This window comes from Sinocyclocheilus anshuiensis, unplaced genomic scaffold, assembly GCF_001515605.1.
Source record: "Sinocyclocheilus anshuiensis isolate Anshui unplaced genomic scaffold, SAMN03320099.WGS_v1.1 scaffold718, whole genome shotgun sequence".
NCBI lineage: Eukaryota > Metazoa > Chordata > Actinopteri > Cypriniformes > Cyprinidae > Sinocyclocheilus > Sinocyclocheilus anshuiensis.
The window spans coordinates 1,826,285-1,853,864 of NW_015546102.1; the positions used below are offsets into that span (position 1 = coordinate 1,826,285).

General features: G+C 39.4%; 3 protein-coding genes across 4 annotated transcripts in view; all 3 read right to left on the reverse strand.

Annotated features, from left to right (window-relative positions):
- Positions 1–12,313: 12,313 nt before the first annotated feature.
- LOC107700494 (olfactory receptor 2T2-like) lies at positions 12,314–13,585 on the reverse strand. Its single transcript, XM_016502168.1, has 2 exons — positions 13,522–13,585; positions 12,314–13,356 (listed from the first exon to the last, which is right to left on the reverse strand). Exons 1-2 carry the CDS (start codon positions 13,583–13,585, stop codon positions 12,314–12,316), a joined length of 1,107 nt encoding a protein of 368 aa, XP_016357654.1.
- A 1,136-nt stretch (positions 13,586–14,721) lies between these two features.
- On the reverse strand, positions 14,722–16,911 carry LOC107700517 (F-box only protein 36-like). The gene is made up of 4 exons (XM_016502195.1): positions 16,608–16,911; positions 15,763–15,871; positions 15,425–15,597; positions 14,722–15,188 (listed from the first exon to the last, which is right to left on the reverse strand). The coding sequence occupies exons 1-4, from the start codon at positions 16,755–16,757 to the stop codon at positions 14,970–14,972; spliced, it is 651 nt and encodes a 216-aa protein (XP_016357681.1). The 5' UTR covers positions 16,758–16,911; the 3' UTR covers positions 14,722–14,969.
- Positions 16,912–18,061: 1,150 nt separating this feature from the next.
- Positions 18,062–27,580, reverse strand: part of agfg1b (ArfGAP with FG repeats 1b) — an 11,506-nt gene continuing 1,987 nt past the window's right edge. The window contains exons 2-12 of one of the 2 annotated variants that reach the window (XM_016502266.1): positions 26,246–26,339; positions 26,051–26,166; positions 24,783–24,927; positions 24,500–24,656; positions 23,833–23,949; positions 22,564–22,705; positions 22,380–22,456; positions 21,662–21,757; positions 21,398–21,550; positions 21,045–21,133; positions 18,063–18,910 (exon numbers count right to left, since the gene is read on the reverse strand). In XM_016502266.1, the coding sequence (XP_016357752.1) occupies positions 18,851–18,910; positions 21,045–21,133; positions 21,398–21,550; positions 21,662–21,757; positions 22,380–22,456; positions 22,564–22,705; positions 23,833–23,949; positions 24,500–24,656; positions 24,783–24,927; positions 26,051–26,166; positions 26,246–26,339 (1,246 nt within the window). In that variant the 3' untranslated portion in view covers positions 18,063–18,850. Of the gene's footprint in view, positions 18,911–21,044; positions 21,134–21,397; positions 21,551–21,661; positions 21,758–22,379; positions 22,457–22,563; positions 22,706–23,832; positions 23,950–24,499; positions 24,657–24,782; positions 24,928–26,050; positions 26,167–26,245; positions 26,340–27,580 lie in introns of both variants that reach the window. The other variant, XM_016502267.1, reaches the window with a different exon arrangement.

A 27,580-nucleotide genomic window follows, 5' to 3' on the forward strand; every position in this document is an offset into this window, starting at 1 on the left:
TTTGTGTAATATTTAAATTTGTTTGATGATCTGAAACATTAAAGTGTGACAAACATGCAAAAAAATAAGAAATAAGGAAGGGGGCCAACACTTTTTCACACCACTGTATCTTCATTTACAGACATTAAATATATCTATAGAGAGTGAAATGTCTACTTTCAAATGAACCAATTCAAATGAAAACAAATTCTCAGATTATGTAATCCATATGCATACAGACGCATCCACTCTTGTTTTCATCTCTTAATCCAAAAACAAAGAAAGCACTAGTTTATCAAATTATTAAAATGTTAATGCAGTCTCCTTACTGTTTTTCCCTGACACATTCATTATCATTATTTCTGCTGGTGTGCTGTGGCAAGCTTTATGCGTGTTTGAGCAAGCTACTTGAGCACTTATTAGGCTTTGTAGGCAATTAAAGGTTCATTATAATGATTTAAATGGTTTATTAACAGGAACGGCTACAGCAACATCTTGCCAATATACAAACAAGAACGAGCATTACTATAAAGGCTAAAACACACTACACGCGTAATCAACCATCACCTACCTCAACTACTGTGACACTGAAGACCGGACGAGGGGCGGGTATGACAGAGGCTACGTTCTAATGCTTCCTGTCCAGACATTTAAATACTCTGACATTAATTATCCCTATTGCTCACTCCCATAAAGGGACAACCACCCGAAGAAGGGAAGCCCATCCCACACTGCCACATAGGCCTACAGATAGGCTATGCTTATTTGCATCGTTGCATGTGTCATTATACTATTAACATTTCACCAAAATCAAGTTCAAATATGAAGTTTTTGACCAGCGAATGTTTTTTTCCAGTCATTACCGCCACATCAGAGGCAGTACTTACATCACATTTACGTTTTCACGAACTTGCAGGGTATACCGTTTTCTGTCGCTACGTGGGCACTCAGTTTTTTCTGTTATTTGGCCACAATATCATATTATAAAAGATTCAGCGCTTCACACAAACTATTTGGCTGTGACTCGACAACAAATGTTAGACTAAGACACTCTTCTCAGCTCCTCAAATACAAAAAACATTAGCCTTTATAAATATAGTGTTCCTTGTGTAAAGAAAACGCTGTACTTATGCAATCAACAGTTCTTTATTTACATTCAAACTGCAAACAAGCTGAGATGCTACAAACTGCACGCCACAGTTCATTCACGAGAGAGGCGGGAGGAATAATGAGAATTGACTGACAGTTTGAGGAGCCAATGGAGTTACGAGGGTTCGAGGCGGTGGCGTCACTTACTGATGATCCAGGATAAGTGGTCCTTAGCAGTTATGGTTCCGATTTGAGCTTGAGATTCAGAAATACTTTGGAGAATGTAGCTGTTGTTGACACTACTGCGCAGTGAAAATGCAGTTAAGCTAGTAGCGTCACTACTTGTAGCAACGCTACTGCCCAACACTGGCTGCGTCACCCTGTGGTAGAAACCGGAAGGCCTACTGGCGAGCACACGTCGGCACACCGCCCACGTGCCTCCCTCTCTCCTGGCCCATCCCCCCCAGTGGCGTATGCTGAGGCGGGCTTCCATCCCCCCTCTGGCGCTGAGGACCTGGTATAATTTGGGGCCCCAGATGAAGAAAATGAGGAGGCCATGTCAACCGCGGCATCTGACTCGGTTGATTGGACTACCAGTCCTATGGAGGATATTCCCGCATCACATCACAGCGAGGCCATCCATGCGGATGAGGAATTCATCCGTGTTATATCCAAGGCAGTGGAGGAACTCGAGCTAGAGTGGAACCCTCCCGCTGAACCAGAACTTGGAAGACTGGACAAGTGGTACCGCTAGCCTGGCCGCTGTTGCACCGCAAGCTTCCAAAGGCCAGCCTCCTTTTTTTCCCGAAGGTATCGAAGATGTGGCACGCCTTGTATTCAGCTCGTGCTCACATCTCTGGACCAGCGCTCCTCAGTACCGTCAAGTTCAGAAGCAATCCAGGGCTATAAAGCATTTTATGCCAAAGTGCGCTGGATCCCCCCCTCCCGTGCGATTTGGTTTGCGCTCATTCTCGGCATAGCGCTCATCATCTAGATCGCGGCCAGTCCCCGTCTCTAGAACGTTATCCCTTTGCTCAATACCCTTTCCCTAAATGGCAGGGTCCTCGTCCATCAGGAATCCACACCCCGAAAACGCAGCCGCGTTCCTGACGGACCAGGAAGGAAGAGGAAGCTGCAGTTCAGCGTCGGAGATGAGCCGGCATCGAAGTCTGCACTTATTCGTGCATTCCCCCCATCCCCCTGCCTGTTGCCGGTGACAAGAGTGTTCTAAATTGTTCTGTTGTTTGTTGTGCAATAAAAACAAAACAACCTCACAAAAAGAGCCGTTTTCCTCTTCCAATCACCACTAACACTCGCTGTGAGAACGGTTCTTGGCCCCCGCCATTGAGATATCACATCACATAGCAATGAAACCTCTTGCACTCTATGCAGAAAAGTGGAGAGCACTGCCAAGCGCGTCAAGGTGGGTCACGTGTATTATAGAAAAAGGGTACACATTGCAGTTTGCCTGCAGACCACCTCGCTTCAATGGCGTGGTGATGTCTGCAGTTCATGCTCAAAACGCCTTGTTTCTGAGAGCAGAAATTCACAGCCTACTGGAAAAAGGGGAGATAGAGGTAGTTCATTCAGAAGAATGCGAGAGTGGGTTTTACAGTCGTAATTTTCTGCTTCCAAAGAAAGACGGCAGACTCCGCCCTATTCTGGACCTGCACCAACTGAATCAATCTCTGGCGAAGTGCTTGTTCAGGATGATCACTTTAAAACAAATCCTCTCGCTAGTAGGATCGGTTCGTTTCTGTCGATCTCAAAGACGCGTACTTCCATATCCAGATAGCCCCTCGACACAGGCGCTTTCTGAGATTTGCATTCAAGGGAGTTGCATACCAGTTTACGGTCCTTCCCTTTGGCCTGTCCCTAGCTCCATGCACTTTTACGAAATGAATGAATGCCGTTCTCTCCCCACTACGGCTGAACGGAGTGCACGTTGGAAACTCTCTGGAAGACTGGCTGCTTATGGCTCATTCAGAGAGCGTGCTAGATGTTCACAGGCATATGCTTATTAACCACCTGCACTGTTTGGGGCTTACGATCAATTTTCAAAAAAGCAAACTCCAACCCATGTAATGTATTTAATTCCTGGGTGTGAGCCTCGACTCTCTCTCTATGCAGGCCCACCTGCTGCCGGAACACGCGCAGACGATTATGAATTATCTCGCAGTATTCCGGGAGGGGAAGTCATTACCGTTAAAATGTTTTCAAAGAGCACTTGGCAGGTAGTATATATAGACAGCAGCCTCGGAGGTGTGTTTCCTGGGTATGCTCTACATGCGCCCGCTCCAGCTTTGGTTAAAAGCCCGCATCCTGGCGCACACATGGCATTCGGGATCTATGCGCATGCAGGTGACTCGCAGATGTCTGGAAGCGATGTCCCCTTGGATGAGCGATGCGCTGTACAGACGGGGTGTGATGATGGGACAGATAAGCAAGTGCAAAACTGTCACAACAGACGCATCATGCAATGGATGGGGAGCCCTTTGCAATGGCAGCCCGGCTTTCGGTGTTTGGACGGACATGGAGAAAACGTGGCACATAAATTGTCTCAAACTGAAGGTAGTTCATATAGCCCTCGAGCAATTTTACGCTCAAATTCATCACCAGCATGTTCTCATTCGTTTGGACAACATGGCAGTGGTAGTATACATAAATCGCCAAGGCGGCGTCAGCTCACGCCCCCTCTTGAGGTTCGTGACGACTCTCCTGTTTTGGGCAGATCAACATCTTCTATCTATTCAAGCTGTCCATGTCTCTGGCCACTTGAACTGCGGAGAGGACATGCTGTCGAGAGAGGGTATACTCCAGGTAGAATGGAGGTTACACCCTCAAACAGTGAGTATGATTTGGAACGTATTCTGGCCAGTGGAGGTGAACCTCTTTGCATCAGCGGAGAACACTCACTGCCCATTATTCTTTTCCCTAATGGAACAATCCACCCTGGGAGTGGATGCGCTCGCCCACCACTGGCCAAGGGTGCACAAATATGCATTCCTGCCATTAAAACTCCTCCTATCAAGTGCTGTGCAAGATGATCAGGTAGGAGAAGGAAACAGTGCTGCTGGTCGCGCCGAAATGGCCCACACAGCCTTGGTTCCCGGACCTGCTGGAACTGCTGTCGGGGCCGCCTTGGACAGTTCCACTGAGGAAGGACTTCCTGTCTCAAGCAAGAGACTCGATCTGGCATCCCAACCTGGAACTATGGGATCTGCTCAGCAAAACTCACCGGTAGCTACACTCCATCCTACGCTCATAAATGGAGGGTCTTTCAGAACTGGTGCAATTCACGAACGGAAGACCCAGTGAGTTGCTCTGTGGCAGTTATTCTATCCTTCTTGCAAGACCGCTTGGACGCGGGATGTGCGCCTTCCACGCTCAAGGTATAAGGTACCTTTTTCCGTTATCTCCAGATTTCTCTGCAGTTCATTTATGTTGTAAAAGCAACTGCAGAGAAATCTGGATTCTAATTCTGGATTAGCATTCTAATCATGCTAACTTCATGCTAACAACATGTTAATAATGTTAGTATGTTGCTAGCATCATGCTAATCACATTAACAGCTTGTTTAAATGTTAACATCATGCTAGCAACATACTATCATATCATAATAATCTAACACTAACACTATCATAATAATTTTGTTTTAACATTTTACTTGTGTTAACATGTTGTTAGCATAATGCTAACACATGATGATAACACGATTAGGGTTACTATTAGTGCCTAGTGCCGAGTTTTGCCACGGCAAGCACCACTCACATTTTCTTCATAATCTATTTATTTTTATTTATTTATTTTCATTTAACTTTTTAAATCACAATGCCCTGTTGCGGCAACCTAATGGCTGCACTTTGTTCTGCACTATGTTCCATCACTTTAAGACAAATGGATTTGTATTTTGTTGTGTTTTTATATTCAAGAGATTATAAGCTAGATGCAGCGTTTTTGGGTTCGCATCGAATGTTCTTTGACTTTTATACATAATAAATTTGTTTATGAACAAAGATTGATCTGTTGAAACAGTTATTTTGAGTTAGATGCCAAATGTTCTCCTCCTATTCAAATTTAACATTAAAGGGTTAGTTCACCAAAAAATGAAAATTAGCCCATGTTTTACTCACACTCAAAGCATCCTAGGTGTATATGACTTTCTTCTTTCCGACGAATCCAATCGGAGTTATATCAAAAATTATCTTTGCTCTTCCAAGCTTTAGAATGGGAGTAGGTGGGTGTTTTTTTTCAACAGTCCAAAAGTAGTAAAATAAAGCGCGTGCATCCATAATAAAACGTGCCTCACACGGCTCCGGGGGTTGGGGGGGTAGGGTGGGGGGTGTGAATAAACACCTCCTGAATCGATGTGTTTTTGTAAGAAAAATATACATATTTAAAATGTTAGAAAAACATTTTTTTCTCACTTCTGCTGACTGTCATACGTGCAAGCCGCTCCGGGCGGATGACGTCGGCCGTACACGTCACGCCGGTGAGAAGTGACGAATGCGGAAGCAAAACGCCAGTCACGACTTAGAAGCTTAAAACGAGGATTTGTAAAGAAAAATGTAGGAGGATTTCAATATAAGAGGAGACTGGTTTTCCTTTGCTAAAGTAAGGAAACTTTGCTTCCTTTGCTCCTGTAAACAAACTTGCGAGACTAGCATATCTCAAAGACGCATACGTCCTACGTCATCCGCCGAAACAGCTTGCACGTATGACAGTTAGCAGAAATATGTTACATTTTAATATTTTAAATATGGATATTTTTCTTACAAAAAAGCATCTGTTCTAATCACCTATAGGGTGCCTTGAGGGTGAGTGAAACATGGGCTAATTTTCATTTTTTGGGTGAACTAACCCTTTAAAGGGGTGCATACAACATATTTGCCCACCAGCAACTATGCAACAACAACAGTTGCTGTACATTCAAATACGATTTTCAAGAAGAAATAAAAAACACCTGGGGAAAATAAATGCAGAACCTGTTCACATAGGACACTATTAACACGACTATATGCATGAAACCATTCTGAAAAATTTGGGCACAAATGGATTAATGTCAATAAGGGGAATTCATCCAGCCTCGATGTTACTTGCATGATTAGAAGATGCAGGCAGACAGGGCATATTAGAAAAAAATAATTATATATATATATATATTAGGGGTGTAACGGTACACAAATATGACGGTTCGGTACGTACCTCGGTTTTAACGTCACGGAACACTGATTGAGCAATTACATGAGGCATGAGATGTTCAGTCATGTTTATTCGCGTTAAAACTAGTAGTACAGACAGAGGAAGGAATGACCGCGTTCACTCGTGCTTCGCTCTGCACAAATCTGCGGGGCGTCACGGCTCAGACACGGGAACGTCTCGGTTACTTGTGTAACCCTCGTTCCCTGAAGGAGGGAACGGAGACGTTACGTCAGTCGTGACTGACGAATTGGGATCTCGCCCGAGAGCCCAATCACCTTCGAGTGTTAAACGTAACGTCGAACGTGACTGACTGAAAGGGAACCGGAGCTGATCGCGTCCGCTCTAGTCAATGCTTGTGTTGGGATTATACCAGCACGTTTCTGAACCGTCCCAGAAGCGGCTCTCCAAGGCGTTTATACAGCGATCTGTCATGCCACATAAAAGACGGTCAAAACGCCATTTATTATTTGAATTTCCTGAGAAGAAAAAAAAAAAACTGTATTCGTGCGGTACACATGCGTACCGAACCGAGAGACACGTACCGAAACGGTTCGGTACGAATACGTGTACCGTTACACCCCTAATATATATATATATACTTTGGGGGGCAAAAAAATTGATGGAAAAATTATTATTTCATGACTCATGGACAATTTTGCACTATTTTCCATTGATTTCTTCACTGCTGCTTTAGAGCGTCAGGTCTGGTTTTGTAAAACATTTATTTCTCCAAGCTGAAGTTTTTAAATGCATAATCAGTTACTGTCACAGTGATCGTGATATCTCATTACAGTTATTTCTGTGCAATCCCAATGTATTTTATCTTAAATATTATATGGTACCACTATATGTTATGATGTTTTATTCACTTTGAATAAAATCCCATGCTAAAAAAGGAATAATGTGTTTGTAAATATTGTTTCATTTTCTAGTTACAAATCCCTAATTATTATACTTACATGTTGTTTATTTTTTATTTTTATAATCATTAATTAGAATTATTTAATTAGAAATTAGAGTTTTCTCTTGCCCAGTATAGATGAAGCAAAAAGAAATGTTTTAATGTATTTTTCATTATATGAAAATAATTCATTATATTCATACACTGACTTCCCATCACCTATCATGTTTCACAGGTGGACTGCATTTGAGCCATGAAATGCTAATGCAGTTCTATTGACGGCTACAAAGCTTACTCCGATGTGATGCACCTGGTGTTAAATATGAAGGGAGGCATGGTGAGGAATAGACGCACACACACACACACACACACACACACACACACACACACACACACACACACACACACACACACACACACACACACACACACACACACACACACACACACACACACACACACACACACACACACACACACACACACACACACACACACACACACACACACACACACACACACACACACACACACACACACACACACACACACACACACACACACACACACACACACACACACACACACACACACACACACACACACACACACACACACACACACACACACACACACACACACACACACACACACACACACACACACACACACACACACACACACACACACACACACACACACACACACACACACACACACACACACACACACACACACACACACACACACACACACACACACACACACACACACACACACACACACACACACACACACACACACACACACACACACACACACACACACACACACACACACACACACACACACACACACACACACACACACACACACACACACACACACACACACACACACACACACACACACACACACACACACACACACACACACACACACACACACACACACACACACACACACACACACACACACACACACACACACACACACACACACACACACACACACACACACACACACACACACACACACACACACACACACACACACACACACACACACACACACACACACACACACACACACACACACACACACACACACACACACACACACACACACACACACACACACACACACACACACACACACACACACACACACACACACACACACACACACACACACACACACACACACACACACACACACACACACACACACACACACACACACACACACACACACACACACACACACACACACACACACACACACACACACACACACACACACTTAAAGAATAAACACAGAGGTGACAAGAAAACACAGGTGTTTTTGTTTTGTATCTGGGTCAAGTCACCACTTATGGAGATGCAACAGTCAACTATGGATCAGTTACAGACAGAGCATTTAGACCATGTGTACTAAGCATTCAACCTGAAACCACACACCTGTACAGGTGTGAAACATCCACAATATGACTCCACATCACAATAAATCACAACACGACTCCAGTCCATCAATTAACATCTTGTGAAGTGAAAAGTTGCGTGTTTGCAATAAACAAGTCCATCATTAAGACGTCTGAAACGTCAAACTGTTGCTTCTGGTTAAAATACGTGACATCTCATCTGAATCAGGAGAGACATAGGAACAGATCAAGCACTGTTTCCAAGTGAAAACAGTCCAAAAGAGTTCTAAACAAATATGTTGGTGGATTTTGATGTGAATGGTTGGACATTTTCACTAGAGTAAGTTTATGGAGTATTGCATTTTGGCCAGAAGTGACAGTTTAAAGAAAAAAAAAAATCTTGATGGATTTTTTTATTACAAGCTTTTCACTTCACATGATGTTAATTGATGGACTGGAGTCGTGTTGTGATTTATTGTGATGTTTTTATCAGCTATTTGGACTCTCATTCTGATGGCACCCATTCATCCATTGGGTCTTTTGGGTGAGCTATTCCTTTAATGATGCATCCTGTAATAGACATATAATGTAAAAAAAGAGATGTTTGTACAAATTGTCAGTTTGTCACATTTAGTTGATGAGACAAATATAAACAATGACACTTGATAATTATAATTAACACCTACAAAACCTTACGGTCACATCACATGCATTAGTCACAAAGACATATATATGTTATTATGGCCACATTGTTGAAAAATTGTTTTCATGGCAAAGACTTTGTGGCTCTGTGACAGTTCTAGGTAATCATATATCAGTTTACAATGTGCAGAGGTTGAAGGGTTTTGTGATTTATTGTGATGTTTTTATCAGCTATTTGTACTCTCATTCTGATGGCACCCATTCATCCATTGGGTCTTTTGGGTGAGCTATTCCTTTAATGATGCATGCTGTAATAGACATATAATGTAAAAAAAGAGATGTTTGTACAAATTGTCAGTTTGTCACATTTAGTTGATGAGACAAATATAAACAATGACACTTGATAATTATAATTAACACCTACAAAACCTTACGGTCACATCACATGCATTAGTCACAAAGACATATATATGTTATTATGGCCACATTGTTGAAAAATTGTTTTCATGGCAAAGACTTTGTGGCTCTGTGACAGTTCTAGGTAATCATATATCAGTTTACAATGTGCAGAGGTTGAAGGGTTTGTGGTTATAAAGTTTTACAAATAAGGTTAGATTAGAGAGAACATTTAAAATACAAAATATTGCAGAACATTTCTTCATCTGACGTCAGTCACAATCATGTAAACTTGTATTTAAAATGTTGCACATCCTACTGTAATACTATTAAATAGGGATCATACAACTTAAATACAATATACAATAAAATCAAACACCGTGCTCAATAGTATGTCACAAGCTCTCACAAATAATATTTTAGTGCAAGTTCAAAACAGAATAAAGCTGAAAACAGTATTGTTTAACGTTACGATTTATACTCTGTGACAGAAATTTGATCTGAAAGCAGCCATTTTCTGGAACTGGAATACAGCAAGAGACAACTGAATTGTGATTGAATGTGTTGTTTACTTTCAGTGACAAAGCGAACAGGACAAGGGAGACAATGGAAAAGTCAAAGCATTTATTAATACACACAATACTGAAACAGGAGGATTACAGACGCAAAGGTACAAGTCCACCTTCAATGGCTGCTGTTTTAATGTACATTAAAAAAAAAAAAACGGAACAGCGTCCAGCTACTCTCACAGACAGAAACGGATTTAATAGTTCTGCGTCCATTATTCAATTAGACACAATTAGGCACAGGCTATTTAGGCAATTAGTAATGAATTTTTTTTTTCTGAATGTCTTTATATTAGAGATGTCTTGCCATGCTATGCAGAATGTTAAACAACAGAATAAACTGGACTGGAGTAAACAGCAAAATAAATAAATGTGCCCATAATGACTACAAAATAATTACATAAAATTATATCACTTAAAACCATTATGCATATTTCAGAATACACTATAAAACATCATAACATCAAAACATGCATTGACACTTTACAATAAACAACAGACATTTTATTTACAGTTATTGTATTTTTTATTTATTTAACCTTAACATCTGTTTATTATGAACAAACATAAACTAACAGTGGTAATATATAATACCACTATACTGTAAATATATAGCACCATTGTTAGTACCCTGGTATTACACCACAGAGAATAACCTTCTGTCAAAATAATAAAATAATTTGAATGAAAATATTTTCTGAAATATATATCAGATATAAACACAGAGATAGAGAATCAAACTCCAGTTTTTAAAGCTTAAATACATACTAGATTAGCAGTGTCCCGTTCAAACACAATTATATATGCAACACAATTATATGCAAATGTAATAATTTAACCTTCAGCATTACTTGTTCTGCAGAAATTCAGCCATTAACATTTTCACCCTCAAACAGAAATGAGCTGTGAAATTTTGAAACGACTACCAGTTTCAGATCTCTTTGTATGTAGTATGATCTAGCAGTATGATTTAAGTGTATTAAACTCCTCAGTGAGGCTGATGTGTGTCATTTACTTTGTAGATGTGCATTTGACAGTACAATGACTGCTAACTTACCTAAAGAGATACCAGGCTTGTTGGCACCAAAATAGCCTTAAATGAATCCGTCAAAACATTTAGATTCAGATGATTCAGTATATAAAGACAAACCACTTGATTTTACTCATAATTTAGATAAAAGAATATATTGTGGCCAAAACAGATACAACTTAATGCATAAGCACCTAAATTTAGTCATTTAAAGACTTCATCGTGAATGTTTCACATGACTAAAAAACCTTCATAGACAGTGTCAACATGTAAACTACTATTCAAAAGTTAGGGGTCAATATGATTTTTTTTTTTTTATGTTTTTGCTCAGAAAAAACTTTTTGTTATAGGCTGCATCTGAAAGCCTGGGCAGCTGACTTGCTGCCTCGCTGCTTTATGAGGCAATGATTTTGCAAGCAGCATTTTTGCACGAAGGCACCTCATGAAACTGATTTCAGACAGGTTTCTGAGGCAGTGTAACGGTTTAACGATCTACAACAAAATAGAATGAGTTTTGGTGATAACTAAATGAATATTTAATTATTATAATACTGATTTCTCGCTAGAAATAACATCAAAAGTGCAAAAAATTAGTCAGAAATATACATTTACACACAAACTGACCACCAAATGCAACTTTCAGACGCCATCTTTATTTTTTTAGCTCAACTGTCACGGAATGGAACGCACAGGATTGTGGGATATCAAAGGCAATGAAGGATACATCTATGCTGCCTTCAAAATTCGATCAGAAGAAGGTACCTCCAGAGACAGGAATAAATCAGAATTTCAATTCGGACGTGCCTTGATGCTTTCCCGCCTTGGAATGCTGCCTCCGAAGGCAGCATTTTAGAGCTTTCGGACGCAGCCATATTCTTTTAGCTATATATAGCTTTATAGCTGAATAATTTTTTTTTAATCTTCCTGACCCCAAACTTTTGATGTTGTTGATTAAACAAAAAAAGGTAAACTTAGTTTTGTCTCTTTTGTTGACCTCCCTTTTCCGTGTTTTAAATAAAGAGGCCACTGTCTATTTGTTAACACTGTTGAGACACTGTTGTCCATCTCATCCCACTTGTTTCGGTAACTTATATGGTTAACTCGGCAAAGTCTGACCCCTCAATCTCGCCCTCATGCTCTGTGGTTATGGCAGATGGGGTGCTGGTGGCCATACAGGTGGAGGCATTAGTCTCTATACTGGCTGCGGTCTCCGCACTGGTTATTGTCCCAGTGCTGGTGCTCTCTATGCTCCCAATGTGACCACAGCTGCCACAGTTTCCCCAGAAGCAAGGCAGAAATTGTGGCATGTCCTTGTAGAGCTCTTTGCAGCGCAGGCCAAACACCACGGGGCTCAGGGACTGTGCAAAACTGAAGAGGATAAAAATCGACACTGCTATGGGGAGCGCCTCCTGATGCCGGGAAATGATGATGAGAGAGGGAAGAATGTGCAGGCTCATCTGCAGGCTGTGGATGAGAATGGTGCGGCGGCCTTTACTGTTGGATCGTGTGAAATGGCCAGCACGTCTGCCTTCCAGGTAAATCGCCACGTAGCTTATGATAATAAGCAGCACCAGCAATAACAGCAATACTAAAGCGCTGGCGATGCATGCGGTGCCCTCCAAAGCTGTGGAGCACTCTGTGTCCAGCCCAACCACGTAGTCCCACGGAAAGCGCACACAGGCTAGGACGGTGAACACTACGGGGTTGAGTAGGGCGAGAATACAAGCCACCAATGTGACCCAGCGGTAGAAGCGCTGGACCATAATGGGGTAGCGGAGTGGCATGCAAATGGACAGACAAGTGATGATGGACATCAGTGTGAGGGTGATCATCAAACCTCGTGCCATCACCACCTGCAGGTCGAAGAGGATCCAACAGGTGATTCGAGAGATTGGCCAACGTAGGCTGCGAAGAGCGTGTACAACTGCGCCCATAATGTTGAAGCCGGTCACACAGATGCAGTGCTGACACAATAGGATGTAGCGAGGGTTCTCATGCAGCTCCTGGTTGTTCCGCACTGTTGCTATGATGAGGCAGGTAAAGAGACCAGTGACAATGAAAGCTCCAAAGTGGACAAATGATTTTATGATATCCAAAAGCCTATTGCTGTCAGCTAGATTGGAGCTGGTCACTTGAGAAAATGAAAAAGTAAAAAAACAATGTTAGCTAGATGGAGATTGAGAACATGAAGTCACAAATCTACAGAAGCAGATGACCGTGTTGTGTTCAAGAAAACACTAGAAATCTGACCAATACAACTTTTTGGAAAACATTTTACAGTTTAGTGTGAGAAAACTAGAAATCCACTCACCTGTTTGAAGCACAAAAGCCAAATCCATCCGATCACTGGTGTTAGTCATTTTTGATCTGTCACTTGTTACTGGAGCTTGATTAATAAATTGTTCAATCTCAGGAACACCTTCTTCCTCAGCTTGTTTGGAGCCAAAATGACCAACTTTGCCTTTCAGTATCCTTCCCAGTGGTCTTTGTCATGCTTATTCACAGATGCAGATCATCTGAGTGATTCTCACCTGCAGCCAGCGGTCTAGTCACAGCATCTCAGGTTCCCAACATCCCCCCACGCATAGTCTTTTGCCCTGTAGTGACACATTGCCACGCAACAGTAATCTACTGAGCGTATGAGGGGTGTATTTTAACCACATGCCCATAAATAACTCATCTTATTATCTCAAGCATACCGTTATTTAAAATTATCAAGGAGAGCTGAGGTGATAAATTCTGAGAATATTTGTGATATGATTGGTGTTGACAGGTTTAATGACTGCTAAAGCGAATTCTGGATTGCCATGGTTATCTAGTTATGGTTCAAAGGAATCCAGCAACAGATGACCTATGATGGCTAAATTGTGTTTTTATACCAGTGTTTTTACTGATAATTGAAATATTTGAATATACTGTATAGAATATATTATTGAAATGTGCTATTTATTTGAATGAACAAAATAGGACTGTTTTTTGCAACAACATAACATTCAAAACTGTTCTACATTTTAGGTTTTTATTCACAAAAATTGGCATCTGACAGGACAATACTGTTGGAACTGTGGTAGTTATGTTTGGTAAAGTAGAGAAAACACATGCTGGCATAATGTATTAAAATAACCCCAAAGACTGCAATAATTATGCCAGAAAATGAGCTAAATATGTGTTTGTTTTACCAGATGTGAAATGCAGCGTAAATATATATTTCACCTAAAACTGGTTCTTTGGCTCAAAAACATTTTAGATTTGAGCAAATGTAACAGTCGGTCAGATGTACAACAAAGTCAGTGTGTGCACACTATTTGCAAGAGTGAATCTTCAATGCAAGCAAAAATAGTGTCGTCTTCAATCGTTTACTCCAAAGGTACTGAAGAGGGACTTGGCTCGTTTTTATCCTCACAAGGCTGATTCTCCTTCTGCTTCCGGCGACTAATCAATACTGTTGGAACTGTGGTAGTTATGTTCGGTAAAGTAGAGAAAACACATGCTGGCATAATGTATTAAAATAACCCCAAAGACTGCAATAATTATGCCAGAAAATGAGCTAATATGTGTTTGTTTTACCAGATGTGAAATGCAGCGTAAATATATATTTCACCTAAAACTGGTTCTTTGGCTCAAAAACATTTTAGATTTGAGCAAATGTAACAGTCGGTCAGATGTACAACAAAGTCAGTGTGTGCACACTATTTGCAAGAGTGAATCTTCAATGCAAGCAAAAATAGTGTCGTCTTCAATCGTTTACTCCAAAGGTACTGAAGAGGGACTTGGCTCGTTTTTATCCTCACAAGGCTGATTCTCCTTCTGCTTCCGGCGACTAATCTGCATCTGCAGCTGCAGCTTGTTGGTGAAGAAAATTGTCCTCCAGCCAACCTCCTCAGCTAAAGCCTCCACTGTTGGTGTCACAGTGTCACAATGCTTCCTCACTGTCTGCTCCCAGAACTCCTCAGAGTTACAAAGCTGGAGAGAAAAAACCCCACAACGGAGTTAACAGACAACGCAGACAATTTACATGTAACCATTTAACACAGCAACCTCAAAAAGTAATTAAAAAATTGGAATAATGTAAAAATGTTAACATTTCATGTTAAATGTTTTGCTTGAAATGTGTGCTTGAGCTATTTTATTTAAAATAAAAGCCATTTGGATTTGTTAAACGACACTTTTAACAGCAAAGGGATTACAATAGGCCTTACCTCTTTAAACCTACGGCAGGTGCGTGAAACGACTGAAATGTCTTCAAGGTCCAGATGTGCCATGATGTTGAAAAGTAAAGCATTGGGGAGACGGACAATGTAATCATAGTGTCCCTGGCATAAATTTTGGGTGTATTGCAAGATGTGAGGACCAAATACCATGCCCACTTGATCTGGATGAGACAGATCAGATTGTTCATTGAATGAGCCACAGTTTACATTAGGAGAATTTACACACTTCATTTGAAATTTAGCTTAAAAATATGAAGTGTATACAAGTCTGGAATAGTAAGAAGCACAATAATATACAGTATACTAACACTGACTGAATAACTCACTTTGCAGACGATTGTCTTCTAAAAAGTCTTCATGTGATTCTGTCAGTTGTCCTGGTGGCGTGTTCCTGCAGTCTGATCTCAAAGATATCTTCCACCAGCTCCAAATTACCTGCAGTGAAGGATGTTTGTAATTATGATAAACAGTGTTGGGGAAAGTTACTTTTAAAAGTAATGCATTACAATATTGCATTACTCCATAAAAAAAGTAATTAATTACGTTACTTAGTTACTTTTTTATGGAAAGTAATGCTTTACGTTACTTTTGCGCTACTTTTTAAATCTGGACAGGGCTTGCTTTAATGCATATTCATATTTATTTTAGAACTACAGTAACATCTGATTTCTCTCAACATGGGGACAGGAGAGTTGTCAATCAATAAATTGGAAAAAAAAGTAACTTGCGTTACTTATTTGAAAAAGTAACTCAGATATTCTCTTGTAAATTAAAAAGTAATGCGTTACTTTACTAGTTACTTGAAAAAAGTAATCTGATTACGTAACTCGCGTTACTTGTAATGCGTTACCCCCAACACTGATGATAAATAATATCTAACAATAAAGATCTGAAAGTTCAGTGTAAATTACAGTGTGATCAATAACGCTAGTAAAGTCTATAGCCAAAAGTCTACAATCCCAGACGTGATGAAGACATGTATTAATCTCGTTTTTTACCACCAAGCAATTTGGTAACATTTGTGATTTGTAACTTGCAATTTGGTAACATTTGTGATTTGTAACTTAAAATTTAGCATTGCGTTTGGAAGGCCGAGAAGAGAAGAGATAAACAAACAGCAAACTTTTGGTCATGTAGCTGCCGCTAACTTGTGTTAACAATATAAACAAACCTGAGATTTTGTTATTGCAAAGTGGAAATAGTCCTTTATTGGAGCAGGACCTTGTCCACTGATCTCAAACAGAGTTTCTCCCAGTAAACTCGCCATTCCCGGATACCGTTGATGCGTTACCAGGACAACATAAACTCCAGCCTGCGTCATCTCCAGAGGGAACTATTAGTGTGATTTCACACTCATCCTCGACATATCAGATATCACATTCTGTCGTTGACTGGATGCTGCCTGTTCTTATTTATTGTATGGACGGACGCCTTTCTCTTTATTAGACGAATAGTCGTGTCTTCACGAACGCTGCGTTAAAGTCGAATGTGTTAAACGGTCGCCTGCCATCGGGAGCACGGTTTTGGCGTCGCTTATGTCAGGCAATGGTCATCTGAAACATTATACTGCATTATATATTATGTTCTAGTTAGCTAATAGGTTCTGCTCATCGGTCATAGTCCCTCCATACCACCTAGATTTGTCATAGCAAAGCATCTGAATACTTAAGTTACATCATTGCAGTATTTTGAAGGCTTTTTTTCCTTTTCTACAATTGCAAAGTTCCGTTTTATGGCTTTGTCACCGTATAGTGTCTATATGTTTAGTGTAGATGTGAACAATTAAAATGTGAAAAAAGTAAATGGTTCGAATATATATAATTTATTTTGAATATAATGAATATTGAATTTAGGACTCTACTATTTAAACCATAAAAATAACGTCATCATACATCTTTGTTGACAAAAAATAAAATGGATGATTTCATCTGGCAGCTTTAACAGAATAAATGTAGAAATCATGGACCTTTGATCATAGGTAAATGCGTTAATTCAAATTTTCTAAAGAACATTTGATTACTGTTCATGCAAGAACAGAGGGGTTTAAGTAATTGATGGGGGAAAAAAACAGGTGTCAAGTCTGTGGGTGTCAATTTGATTAATTAGTTCCAGCTGCTTTTTATTTGCTCCAGTAGTTGTAAACGCAACCTAAGATGAATCTGATTTTTCAGCATTAAATCTTTCTCTTCTTTGCTATTATTTACATTCCTACTTGAAATTACACTGCCAGCTAAACGTTTACAACAATACATTTAATGTCTTATAATTTAAAATTCCATTTTCTATTTTAATATATTTTAAAACGTAATTTATTCCTGTTTGGCAAAGCTGAATTTTCAGCAGCCATTACTCCAGTCTTCAGTGTGACATGATCATTCTAATATGCTTATTGGGTGCTCAAGAAACATTTCATATGATCAATGTTAAAAACTGGTGCTGCCAAATAGTTAAAATCCTTTTCATTCAAAACCATTAAAAATATTCTTAATTATTCCAAACTGTTGTCCAGCAGTGTAGGGTGGGAGATATTAACATTGTAACCATGCATATCACGTAGAACAAACTAAAAACTCAAGCAATGCTCAAAGAGGTACAAAAAAATAAAACACAAACAGATGCATGTAACACAGGAGTTAAAAATCATTTAATATTTTATACATATATTTATATATGTACACATTAACTTGTATACCTGTAATGGTAACTTTTGATGTTGTCAAAAATCCATCAACGGAGATCCCCGCAGGTCAGACCTGCCAATTTCCCAAGGTGCAGCTATAGAGACCCAGAGGGGAGATCATAGAAAAGCGAAATCTACCACTTACATCTACTTCGGTCCTTTTGTGCTGTAGACACCTGCTTTATCTACATAGATGAGCTCCTCTGCCCTTACAATAGATGTCAGGTTTTAATCCAAACCATGTTTTCTTACCTCCTTGAGGCGATAAGTGGCATCTATTCCTCACAATGTGTTTTGGCCTCAACAGAACGGAACATTTCTGCTAGAGCAGGTGCTAAGGACAAACTGAAATTGTTTGTAACAGCTAATCACAGCATCCCTAGACACCATTGTGTTCTGCTGTTCTGTCACAGTTTCTCTTTGTGAATAACATGTTTTTAAAAGGATTACAAATGCTGATATGCACAAGGAGTTTACTGTCTAGGCATAAAACATTACTTATTGAGTCGAAGGCATAAATGAGGAGGGACAATCGTGGAGTTTTGTCCAGAATACACAGATGGGTGGGGAAGACTGTCACCTGCGTATCCACAGCTCTTTCTCTAGAAATGTCGAAGACTCAGTGCAGTAAATACAAAATCTGAATACTTTCAGATTCTTGAAGACAATGTTTTCGAGCATTGGTGATGCGGAATGTGTGTGTGACGCTGCTGAGATGTGGCGTAAAAAGCGCTTTAAAGAAAGGGGTTTGTGGAGGAACCTCCTGTGGGGTACGGTCCCGCCGGACCGCCGCCCTGAAGAGAAGATGACAAGACACGACAAAAAAGGGTTAAAATATAAACATTACATTCTAAAACTAGACAGGCAAAGACAAAAAACAAGTGTAAATATGGGTATGGCATACACAAAGTGGTAAAATTGGCTGACAGAGAAAGCCCTGAGTAGTGACACCCAAGTCGCTTCTCTTTTGTTCATCAAATAAGATAATTAATTATTGTGTATTCATATAATAATAATTGCTAGCTAGAATCGCTACTACTACTGAATGCAACTTTAATTTTTGTGGAATGTGGGACTTTTGACTAATGTTTTCAGCAACACAAATGGTAATTCACTTAAAACACAGGCAACAAAATGATATCTAAAAAGTGCAGTGAAGATTAAAGTGTTTTCAGCCCTGTAGTTTGTTTACTTTGCAGTTACTTTTGGGACAACAATGTTACAATGTTGCATTTATAAGGCAACATTTAAACACTAACCTAATATGTGTGCACTGTCTGTGTTCCAGGGTTTAGGTAAGCATTTTTGGATTTCAAGATGACTTTTGTCTTCTTTTGGTTAATCACCATTATTTCTGCATTTCAGTTTTAAACAAAAATAGAGTTTTCTTATTTTTCCAATTGATTTCTTTATTCTTTCATTTTTCCTTTATTTTAGGTTATTAACTATAGATTTTAACACATTACAGACTACAGCTCTTACAAGTTTTAGAACACAAACACAACAACTCCCAGCTCTCTAAACAAAAATGTTAACAAGCAGCTTTGTCAAAATTGCAGCTGAGGTAACACAAGAAAACTTAACTTTATATTGGGAGGCCTTTAAAGGGGTCATGAACTGAGAAATCAATATTCCCTTGATCTTTTGACATAGAAGTTGTCATTGTGCTATAAAAACATTCCGTAAGTTTCAGAAATCAAAACTTTGTCGCTAATCTAAAAACAGCTTATATTGAAGGCAGTCTGCCGAAAACGACAGCTTTCTATCATGTAATAGTGTGGCTAAACCCCGCCTCCGCAGTAGATCAACGCCTGCTTCTTTATCACTGCCTGTTTAGCCCCACCCACCGATCCATGCACATAGTGGCTAAATAACAAGAGAGGCAAACGCAGGTCTACGCAGAAACTAAATGACAAAGATGTTCTGAAGAAAAGACGTTGTGCAGTGCCAAGTTGTGGAAAAACTTTGCAGTCTTTGCATTGCGTTCCTTCTGATCCCAATGTTAGGAAAGAGTGGATGAACTATTTATTTTTTAATGTTCCAGACCGCGTCAGTAATAACTTGGTACTTTGTTTTCTTCATTTTACCGAAGATGATTAGTACTACATATATGTATTGTTGCCTATGTAGGGCACTCCAAATCAGTCATGTATCTTCCATTTCGGTTACAGTGATTCCTTATAAGGCAGTACTGCAGTCCACTAGGTTAATGAAGATCCAGACCGCATCAGTAAGAACTTGGTCCTTTGTTCACTTGGATTCACCGTGGATTCGTTTACAAACAAGGCACAATTTGACGCAGGATTTTCAGAAAGACTGAAACTAAAATACGATGCTGTGCCTACTATATTGAATCTGACGGTAATGTCGCACCACACAAGTGTGAGTAAGTGTTTTTTATTACATGGTCACTATTGCTTTGTCTCTTCTTACAGATCGTTTGATATGTATTATGTGTTTATGCGTTCTTAACCTAAATCACAGCAGCATCCATCTATGAAGGATGTAGGCTGTCAAATATTCACAACTGTTAGCCAATCATAGCAATGGGCGTTTACTTCTGAGTCTGCAATACGCAACGCCTATTCAAACAGAGCGTTCAGATGAGGGGGGTCAAATCAGGACAGGAAATAGCCCATTACTTCTAAAATATGATGTTTTTTTAATGTAAAAGTCTTGACAACATTATAAGTGGACATCAGAGAACAGTACACAAAAAACAGGCAGTTCATGACCCCTTTAAATATTATGTTGGATTATGGGGGGGGGGGCCTTTAAATATTTTGTTGGACTATGAGGGGCCTTTGAATATTGTGTTGGATTATAGGGGACGTTGAGTCCAAAAATTTGAGAACCACCGTTTTAAAGCAATGAATAAAGAATGTCTATCATACTTTGTATTTACATCCTAGCCACTGGCTTGCTTACCATGAATGGGTTGCTGGAGATGCCAGGTCTTGTGACCGCCTGCCCATAGTTGCCCATAGGTTTGGCCTGTCCATAGGCTGGAAAGCCCCCTGAGGAGGACCATAAAAGAAGAACGGCTATGGAGCTAATGTATTACACTGACAGACAATGCTAAAGCACTGAACCTGCTACTCCATCACATGCAACACCAAAACTCACATCAAAGCATGAAAATCAAAAAGAGCTGATGCTTAATAAAATACAAAACCAAGCCTTTCTCATGACTTATAAGAGTATGCATAAAAGAAAGGCATAAGCCACTGGGGGATTGGGCCACCTCACACACACAAAAACACAAATATAGTCTCACATACCATTGGGCTGTTGGTGGTAGGCTGCAGGTGGGGGAAAGGGACCTTGGCCAGGGAATTGCTGCTGGAAGGTCCCACTAAAACTGGTTGGCAGGCAGTAACTGGTTGTGTTCCCAAAGCCAGCTGGCATGCTCATAGAGCCAGTGCCAAATGAGGCTAAAGTAAATAAAACGAGACCAGAGTAGGAGTAGCATGTTTCATCTGCTCATTCCTTAAATGGACACACACATAACGGGCATGCTGATCTCGACAAAAGCTAGGTTTTACCTGAGGCTGCTGCTCTTCCATTGGCTTGGAATGGATTTGTGGACATGGGCTCCTGAACCATCCCAGCAGCCACAAATGGGTTTGTGGAGGGGGCAGCTACACAATAAAAAGAGTCGAGTCAATTAAAAAAATTAAATGTTAAAACTAACTTACTTAAAGGGGTCCTATTATGCTTTTTCACTTTTTCAACTTTAGTTAGTCTGTAATGTTGCTGTTTGAGCATAAAAAAGATCTGCAAAGTTACAAAGTTCAAAGTCCACTTCAAAAGGAGATATTTTATTTAACACAAATCACTTTTCAAAAACTACAACGAATGACTCGTTTGGACTACAACGCCTATTTTCCGGGATTTGTGATATCACAAAAATATACACGAATGGGACGAGACCTGGTTGAGCTGCACTAGAGAAAGCAATGAGTGTTATCACTATGTCAGATACACGCTAGTTTCCCCAAGGCAGACGAACTTAGAGTGGTTACAATCATCCGGGTTTAAATCGCGCTCAAATTGATTTAATTTTGATGCAATATTTACACTGAAGCTCTATGGCAAGGGGCATGACATTTCCCGACCAGGCACCGAGTGCTGCATGTGAAAAATTATGTGTTTTTTGAACAACTTCGTATGAGAGCCTGTTCTACTACACCCCAAAAACAAATTCAAGACTTTGTAAAAGAGCATAATAGGACCCCTTTAAAAGAATCTTAAAAGCTCCACCTGCAAAACCCTGTTGCATGTTGGGTAGTCCCGGCTGAGCTGGAGGTGCAGCAGCTCCTGGGACGCCTCCAAACACACTTTGGTAGCACATGCACACACAAAAAGATATACATGAGCACACAAAAAAGATTAAAGCCTAAAAAGTAAGGTGGATTGTGCAGCAAGTAATACAGTAATCTCGCACCCTTGTACGCTTCCACTTGTAACGGTTGAACCGAGGGCACTGTCAAGCTCAGCCAGGGCAGCGTAACGGTCCTTTGTTGATAAACTGCTCTGAGGCGGGGCAGGAGCCATACTGGGTAGTGGAGGAATGGACATGCCTCCACCTGAATGGCAAAAATTATCTTTAGCCTAAATTTATTCAAGTCTTATTGGATTAATAAACACATAAGGGTCAACAACAAAACAGTTTTCACAATAAAAAAACAAGATATATTGATAAAGGATGCACTCTTTGTATTCATGTTGGTTTGTTATTATGGCTTTTATACCATTTTCAAGATAATAACATGTGGTATTACCATCAATTAATACATATTATTTACTATTAAATAATAATATCTAATATCTATTAAATATTGTACTAAAAACTTTAAAAAACTTGTTGCCTGGGCAATTAACTAATATACTAAAATAACTTAAACACAAAGTTACATAGAAATATAAAAACAAAATAATAAAAAGGAAAGCACATAACAAAAATTACTCAAATTAAAATGAAGACTGAAAACACAAAGTTCATTCAAAATGTGAATAAATACTGTAATAGCATTAAACAACACAATTGACTTTTTAATGCGAGTTGCTCCACATGACATTAACAACCTGAATTAACCTTGCCTTGTCACACAGTTCTGCAGGGATCCTCTCTAGGATATACAGTATTTTCCTATGTTATGCTTAATTTATGTTAATATATTTATTTTTTACCCATGTACTTTGGTCGCACCACATGACTTTTGGTTCTAACAAAAGTTTTTCAAATATTAATATGCAGGTTTGTTTAAATATTTTCCCCCCTAGGAAATTTTAAGTTAAGATCATGTCAAACCACTTAATAATGTTTTCTTTTCAAGACTTAATTCTTTTATTGATTTTTGAAAATTATTACTTCTTCATAATACCAGGACAGTTGTATCACCCTGACATTTCTGACTTTATGCCCCCAGAATGAATTTGAATTCAGAAATGAAAAACATGCTCATTAGAGAAGAGGTGTTTGAAGTCATTCTATGTATGAACTGCATTTTAAATAAATCAATAGATGAAGATAAAAAAAAAATAAGAGTCAATTCACTGACCCATCCTCTTCCTTAAATGACTGGTACATTACTGTTAAAGTAAGACAACAGCACAGATGTGACATTTAGCCGATTACATTCTGTAACAGCCATGACAGGAAATGGAAATACCCGTGAGCATAACACACAATGGATTGGGCAGGGTGTGGTACCTGTGTGGGTTTGTTGAAGGGAAGGCTTTGAGGGGGGTGATGTGCCAAAATGTGACGGTACACTGGCGTTTCCAAAGGAATCAAAATTGGCAAAGTCTGTGGTGGAATTATTTTGTGCTACAGATGGCACAGGGTGAACAAAATACATTAATGAACAGGACTGATGAGGAAAATTAAGTGACAGAGTGAAATCATGGTTCTGACATAAATTTAGGCAACCAAAAGCAAAACAGTGAGCTGACTGACATCATATACAAATGGTTGAAGAGTAGGATGGTTGACATCACGACATGTCAAGCAGTGACATTTAAAAGGATTGTTCATCCAAAAATGAAAATTCTGTCTTCATTTACCATTCATTTTAATTCTGTCTACATTTGTCACATACGAACTGCTTTTATACCTATAATGAAAATCATTTTCCCCAGCCCACATCATTTTTTTTTGTGTTACTTAGAAGAACGCAAGCCATACAGGTTTGGGACAACATGAGGGTGAGCAAATGAACACCATTTTCATTTTTGGGTGAACTTTACCTTTAAATGAATGACAGAAAGCTATTAATAGTGGTGAAACAATTAAAGGAACTTGTTACCAGCCACAGCATCTAAATAAGCTCTTTACCTTATACATAAATTAGAGCTGTCAATCTATTAAAAATTGTTACCTGATGGCCTGTTAAAATGTGCAAAATTAGCAAAGTTTGAGGAGCTGGCAGTTTGAGCTTGAGGGGCAGCAAAAATATCTCCACCCAAGTCAGAGAGGAGGTCAAACTTCTTCTCCTGGCCTGCAGACTGGGCCTGAACACGACTGGTCACTGGGGACTGAGAGAGAAATGCGGGGGAGTCACGAAGAGGAAAACAGGGCATAACCTGGTTTTGCGACGAAGAACTGACCGTTTTGTGGTTCCAAATGAAGGTACAAATGTAAAGGTGGTTGTGCGGCGTTACCTGGTTGGATGGAGTCTTGGTAAGGTGCAGGGTTTTGAGGGGCTGGGGAAGAACCTCTGGGGTGCTACTGGTACTGCTAGCAGATGAACCAGATATTGAGGCCTGCACAGAGGCGATCACCTTGGCTTGTTCTGGTGGAACATACCTGCAAATGATGGTGGCACAATATTAGAGCTGTCAATTTGTAGGCCAACCTGGAAGGCTAATTTGCCACGGGCACCCTGAGGATTTTTCGAATGAGTTTTTAGAATAGAGATGTTTGATTTTATGAGTAAAATAAGGTCTGTGTCTGGTTAACATGAATTCAAGAGCTTTGTTCTATGACATAATTTGCACAATTTGCAGTCATACACTACCATTCAAAAGTTTGGGGTCAGTAAGACTTCTTTTTTTGTTTTCTCTTATGCTCATCAAGACTGCATTTAACTGTAATAAATACAGTAAAACATTACCATTGTGCAATACTGTTATAATTTAATTGCTGTCTTTTTAAAAATAATTTGAACATTTTATTTATTCATGTGTTGGCAATGCTGGATTTTCAGTAGTCATCACTCCAGTCTTCAGTGTCACATGATCCCTCAGAAATCATTCTAATATGCTGATTTGGCAACTCCTGTAAACAGTTGTAAGTGCAAAAGAGTTCAGATTTTATTTATAACAAATATTTTGTACGATTATAAATGTCTTTATACTGCCAGGTTCGTTCAATTTAATGCATCACTGCAGAATAGAAGTAACTTGTTAACGTACTACTAACCCAAAACATTTGTTGGTAGTGAACATGCTATGGATGGGAATTTTTCTATTTACAGCTTGCCTTCATGGAAAATTGACTCTAAATTCATTAACAGTAAATCAGCAAATGTGTTAGGTGCCAATATTTTCTGTTATAAATTTTTTGTCAAAATTATTCCCTGGCGCTTCAGGTCTGTCAGATGGCAGATAGTGTTCCTGCTAAAATGTGGATTTAGAGCTCTTTTTAGCATATATTGGGACAAGAGAGTACAGCCTTGGTAATTTAGTGTAGTTTCCTGATTCTACAAAGGGTTTCCATCAGAATTGACTGAATCATTTATTTGAGAACCTCTGTATAAAATTGAACAGCTTTATAGCACTACAATAACAATAAACGCCAGCTAAAACGATGACACTGCATAAACTCAGAAGCATTTGTCTCATCAGACACGTGTACAAAGCAAAAAGCAACATGCTACACAAAAACACACAACACAAAAGAAGGATGGATCTGACCAGAGACTCCTTACCATCTTTTCTTCTCATATTTCTCCTGAAGAAACTCTTTGACTTTCTGAGGTTCACGGAAATCTGGGACCACGGAGCTCTTGTCATCATACAACCCCAGCCAGATGTGCTTGCAGACCTGAGCACAAAAAAAGAGAGATTGAAACTCAGTACGTGTATATATTGTAATGTGCACTTTGTGTAAAAGCGTGTAGTACCTCATTGCTGTGTTTTTGTAAGAACTCGATTTCCTGTTGGGTGAAAGTTGTCATAGAGATGGACTTCACTCTGTGTGGAGGGTTGAGGCCTCGTCTGGGGTACAAATCAAATGACATAAACATCACAGATTGGTCACGGCACAGATAATACTAAACTTCGAGAGCCCTACTTCTACCACTCATACATTATTAGTGGTGCTTATATTTGTTATTCTTCTAGACAATCTTTCTTCGCACTTTAAGCACAAATGATACCTCAAAACATATTGTTTTTTTTCCCAAGAGAGATTTTCTATAACGTTTCTAAATGTTCAGGCTTAAGATTTTTGTTGTAAGTCTAGCATTATTATTTGTTGATTTTCGGCATTGTTAGTTAATAACTAAATTGAGGCTCATTGAGGATCTTCTAACTTAGGACCCTGACACTCTGCGTGGAGTCCCAAAGCCCTCTGGGGGCCCCTGTCTTATTTAGTCACATCACTGAACCAGAATTTCACGAAGACACTAACATTGAGGCTGGCTTTTTTGTCTTAGGACCCCAGATTGGGGCCCTCTGTGGAGCACCAAAGCCCTCTGGGGGCCCATGGAGACCCTTGTGGGTCCCCTATGGTATCGAGCTTATATATGTGTGTGTGTGTTTAGTTTTTTTGCAAATATGATTTATTCTGAAGCAATATTCTCATCAGTTTTCTATCAGCTGTGACATAAATCTGTGTGTTTTAAAAAATATATATTTTATCCAAGGGCATTTTTTTTTACCTTTATAGAGGGCATTTTCCCACTAATCTCATTAATACTTTCATTTCAAATTTTTACATTTGATCTATATATTCAATTATAATAATGTGATTATCTATACTTTATCTAATTAAATCATTTACACTGAAAAATACAACATTGAATAATATTTTTGAATATACAAACAAGAAATGATGGTGGAAATTATACTTTTCAACGAAATTAAAACGCCAGTGCTATTAAATAATAATATGAGATTATTTTAAATATTTTTGAATATACAAGCAAGAAATGATGGTGGAAATGATACTTTTAAAACGCCAGTAAGGTGCCAGTAGTGAGTGTTTAATGAGTGAATCATTGAGTTGTTCATTCAAACGATTCATTCAAACGGCAGATTCATCAAGAAGGGTCTGGCTGCAGCTGGCGCGTGCACTCTCAGACGCGCATTCTCAGGCTTGCACTCTCAGACACTTGCACTTCCGCTAGCGACGTCACTTGCAGTCTTTATTATTTTTTATTTTGTTCTATTTATTGATTACTTTTTGTTTGAATCTCTCAACATTTTACAACAGTAGCCAGGTGGTGAAGACAAGA

Coding starts and splice junctions, on each gene's coding strand:
- LOC107700494 (XM_016502168.1), bottom strand. CDS start 13,585: ATGACTAACACCAGTGATCGGATGGATTTGGCTTTTGTGCTTCAAACA. Junction 13,357..13,521: donor AACAGGTGAGTGGATTTCTA/GTTTTCTCACAC, acceptor CATTTTCTCAAG/TGACCAGCTCCAATCTAGCT.
- LOC107700517 (XM_016502195.1), bottom strand. CDS start 16,757: ATGACGCAGGCTGGAGTTTATGTTGTCCTGGTAACGCATCAACGGTAT. Junction 15,872..16,607: donor TTGCAATAACAAAATCTCAG/GTTTGTTTATAT, acceptor CCTTCACTGCAG/GTAATTTGGAGCTGGTGGAA. Junction 15,189..15,424: donor CCTGCCGTAGGTTTAAAGAG/GTAAGGCCTATT, acceptor TTTTCTCTCCAG/CTTTGTAACTCTGAGGAGTT.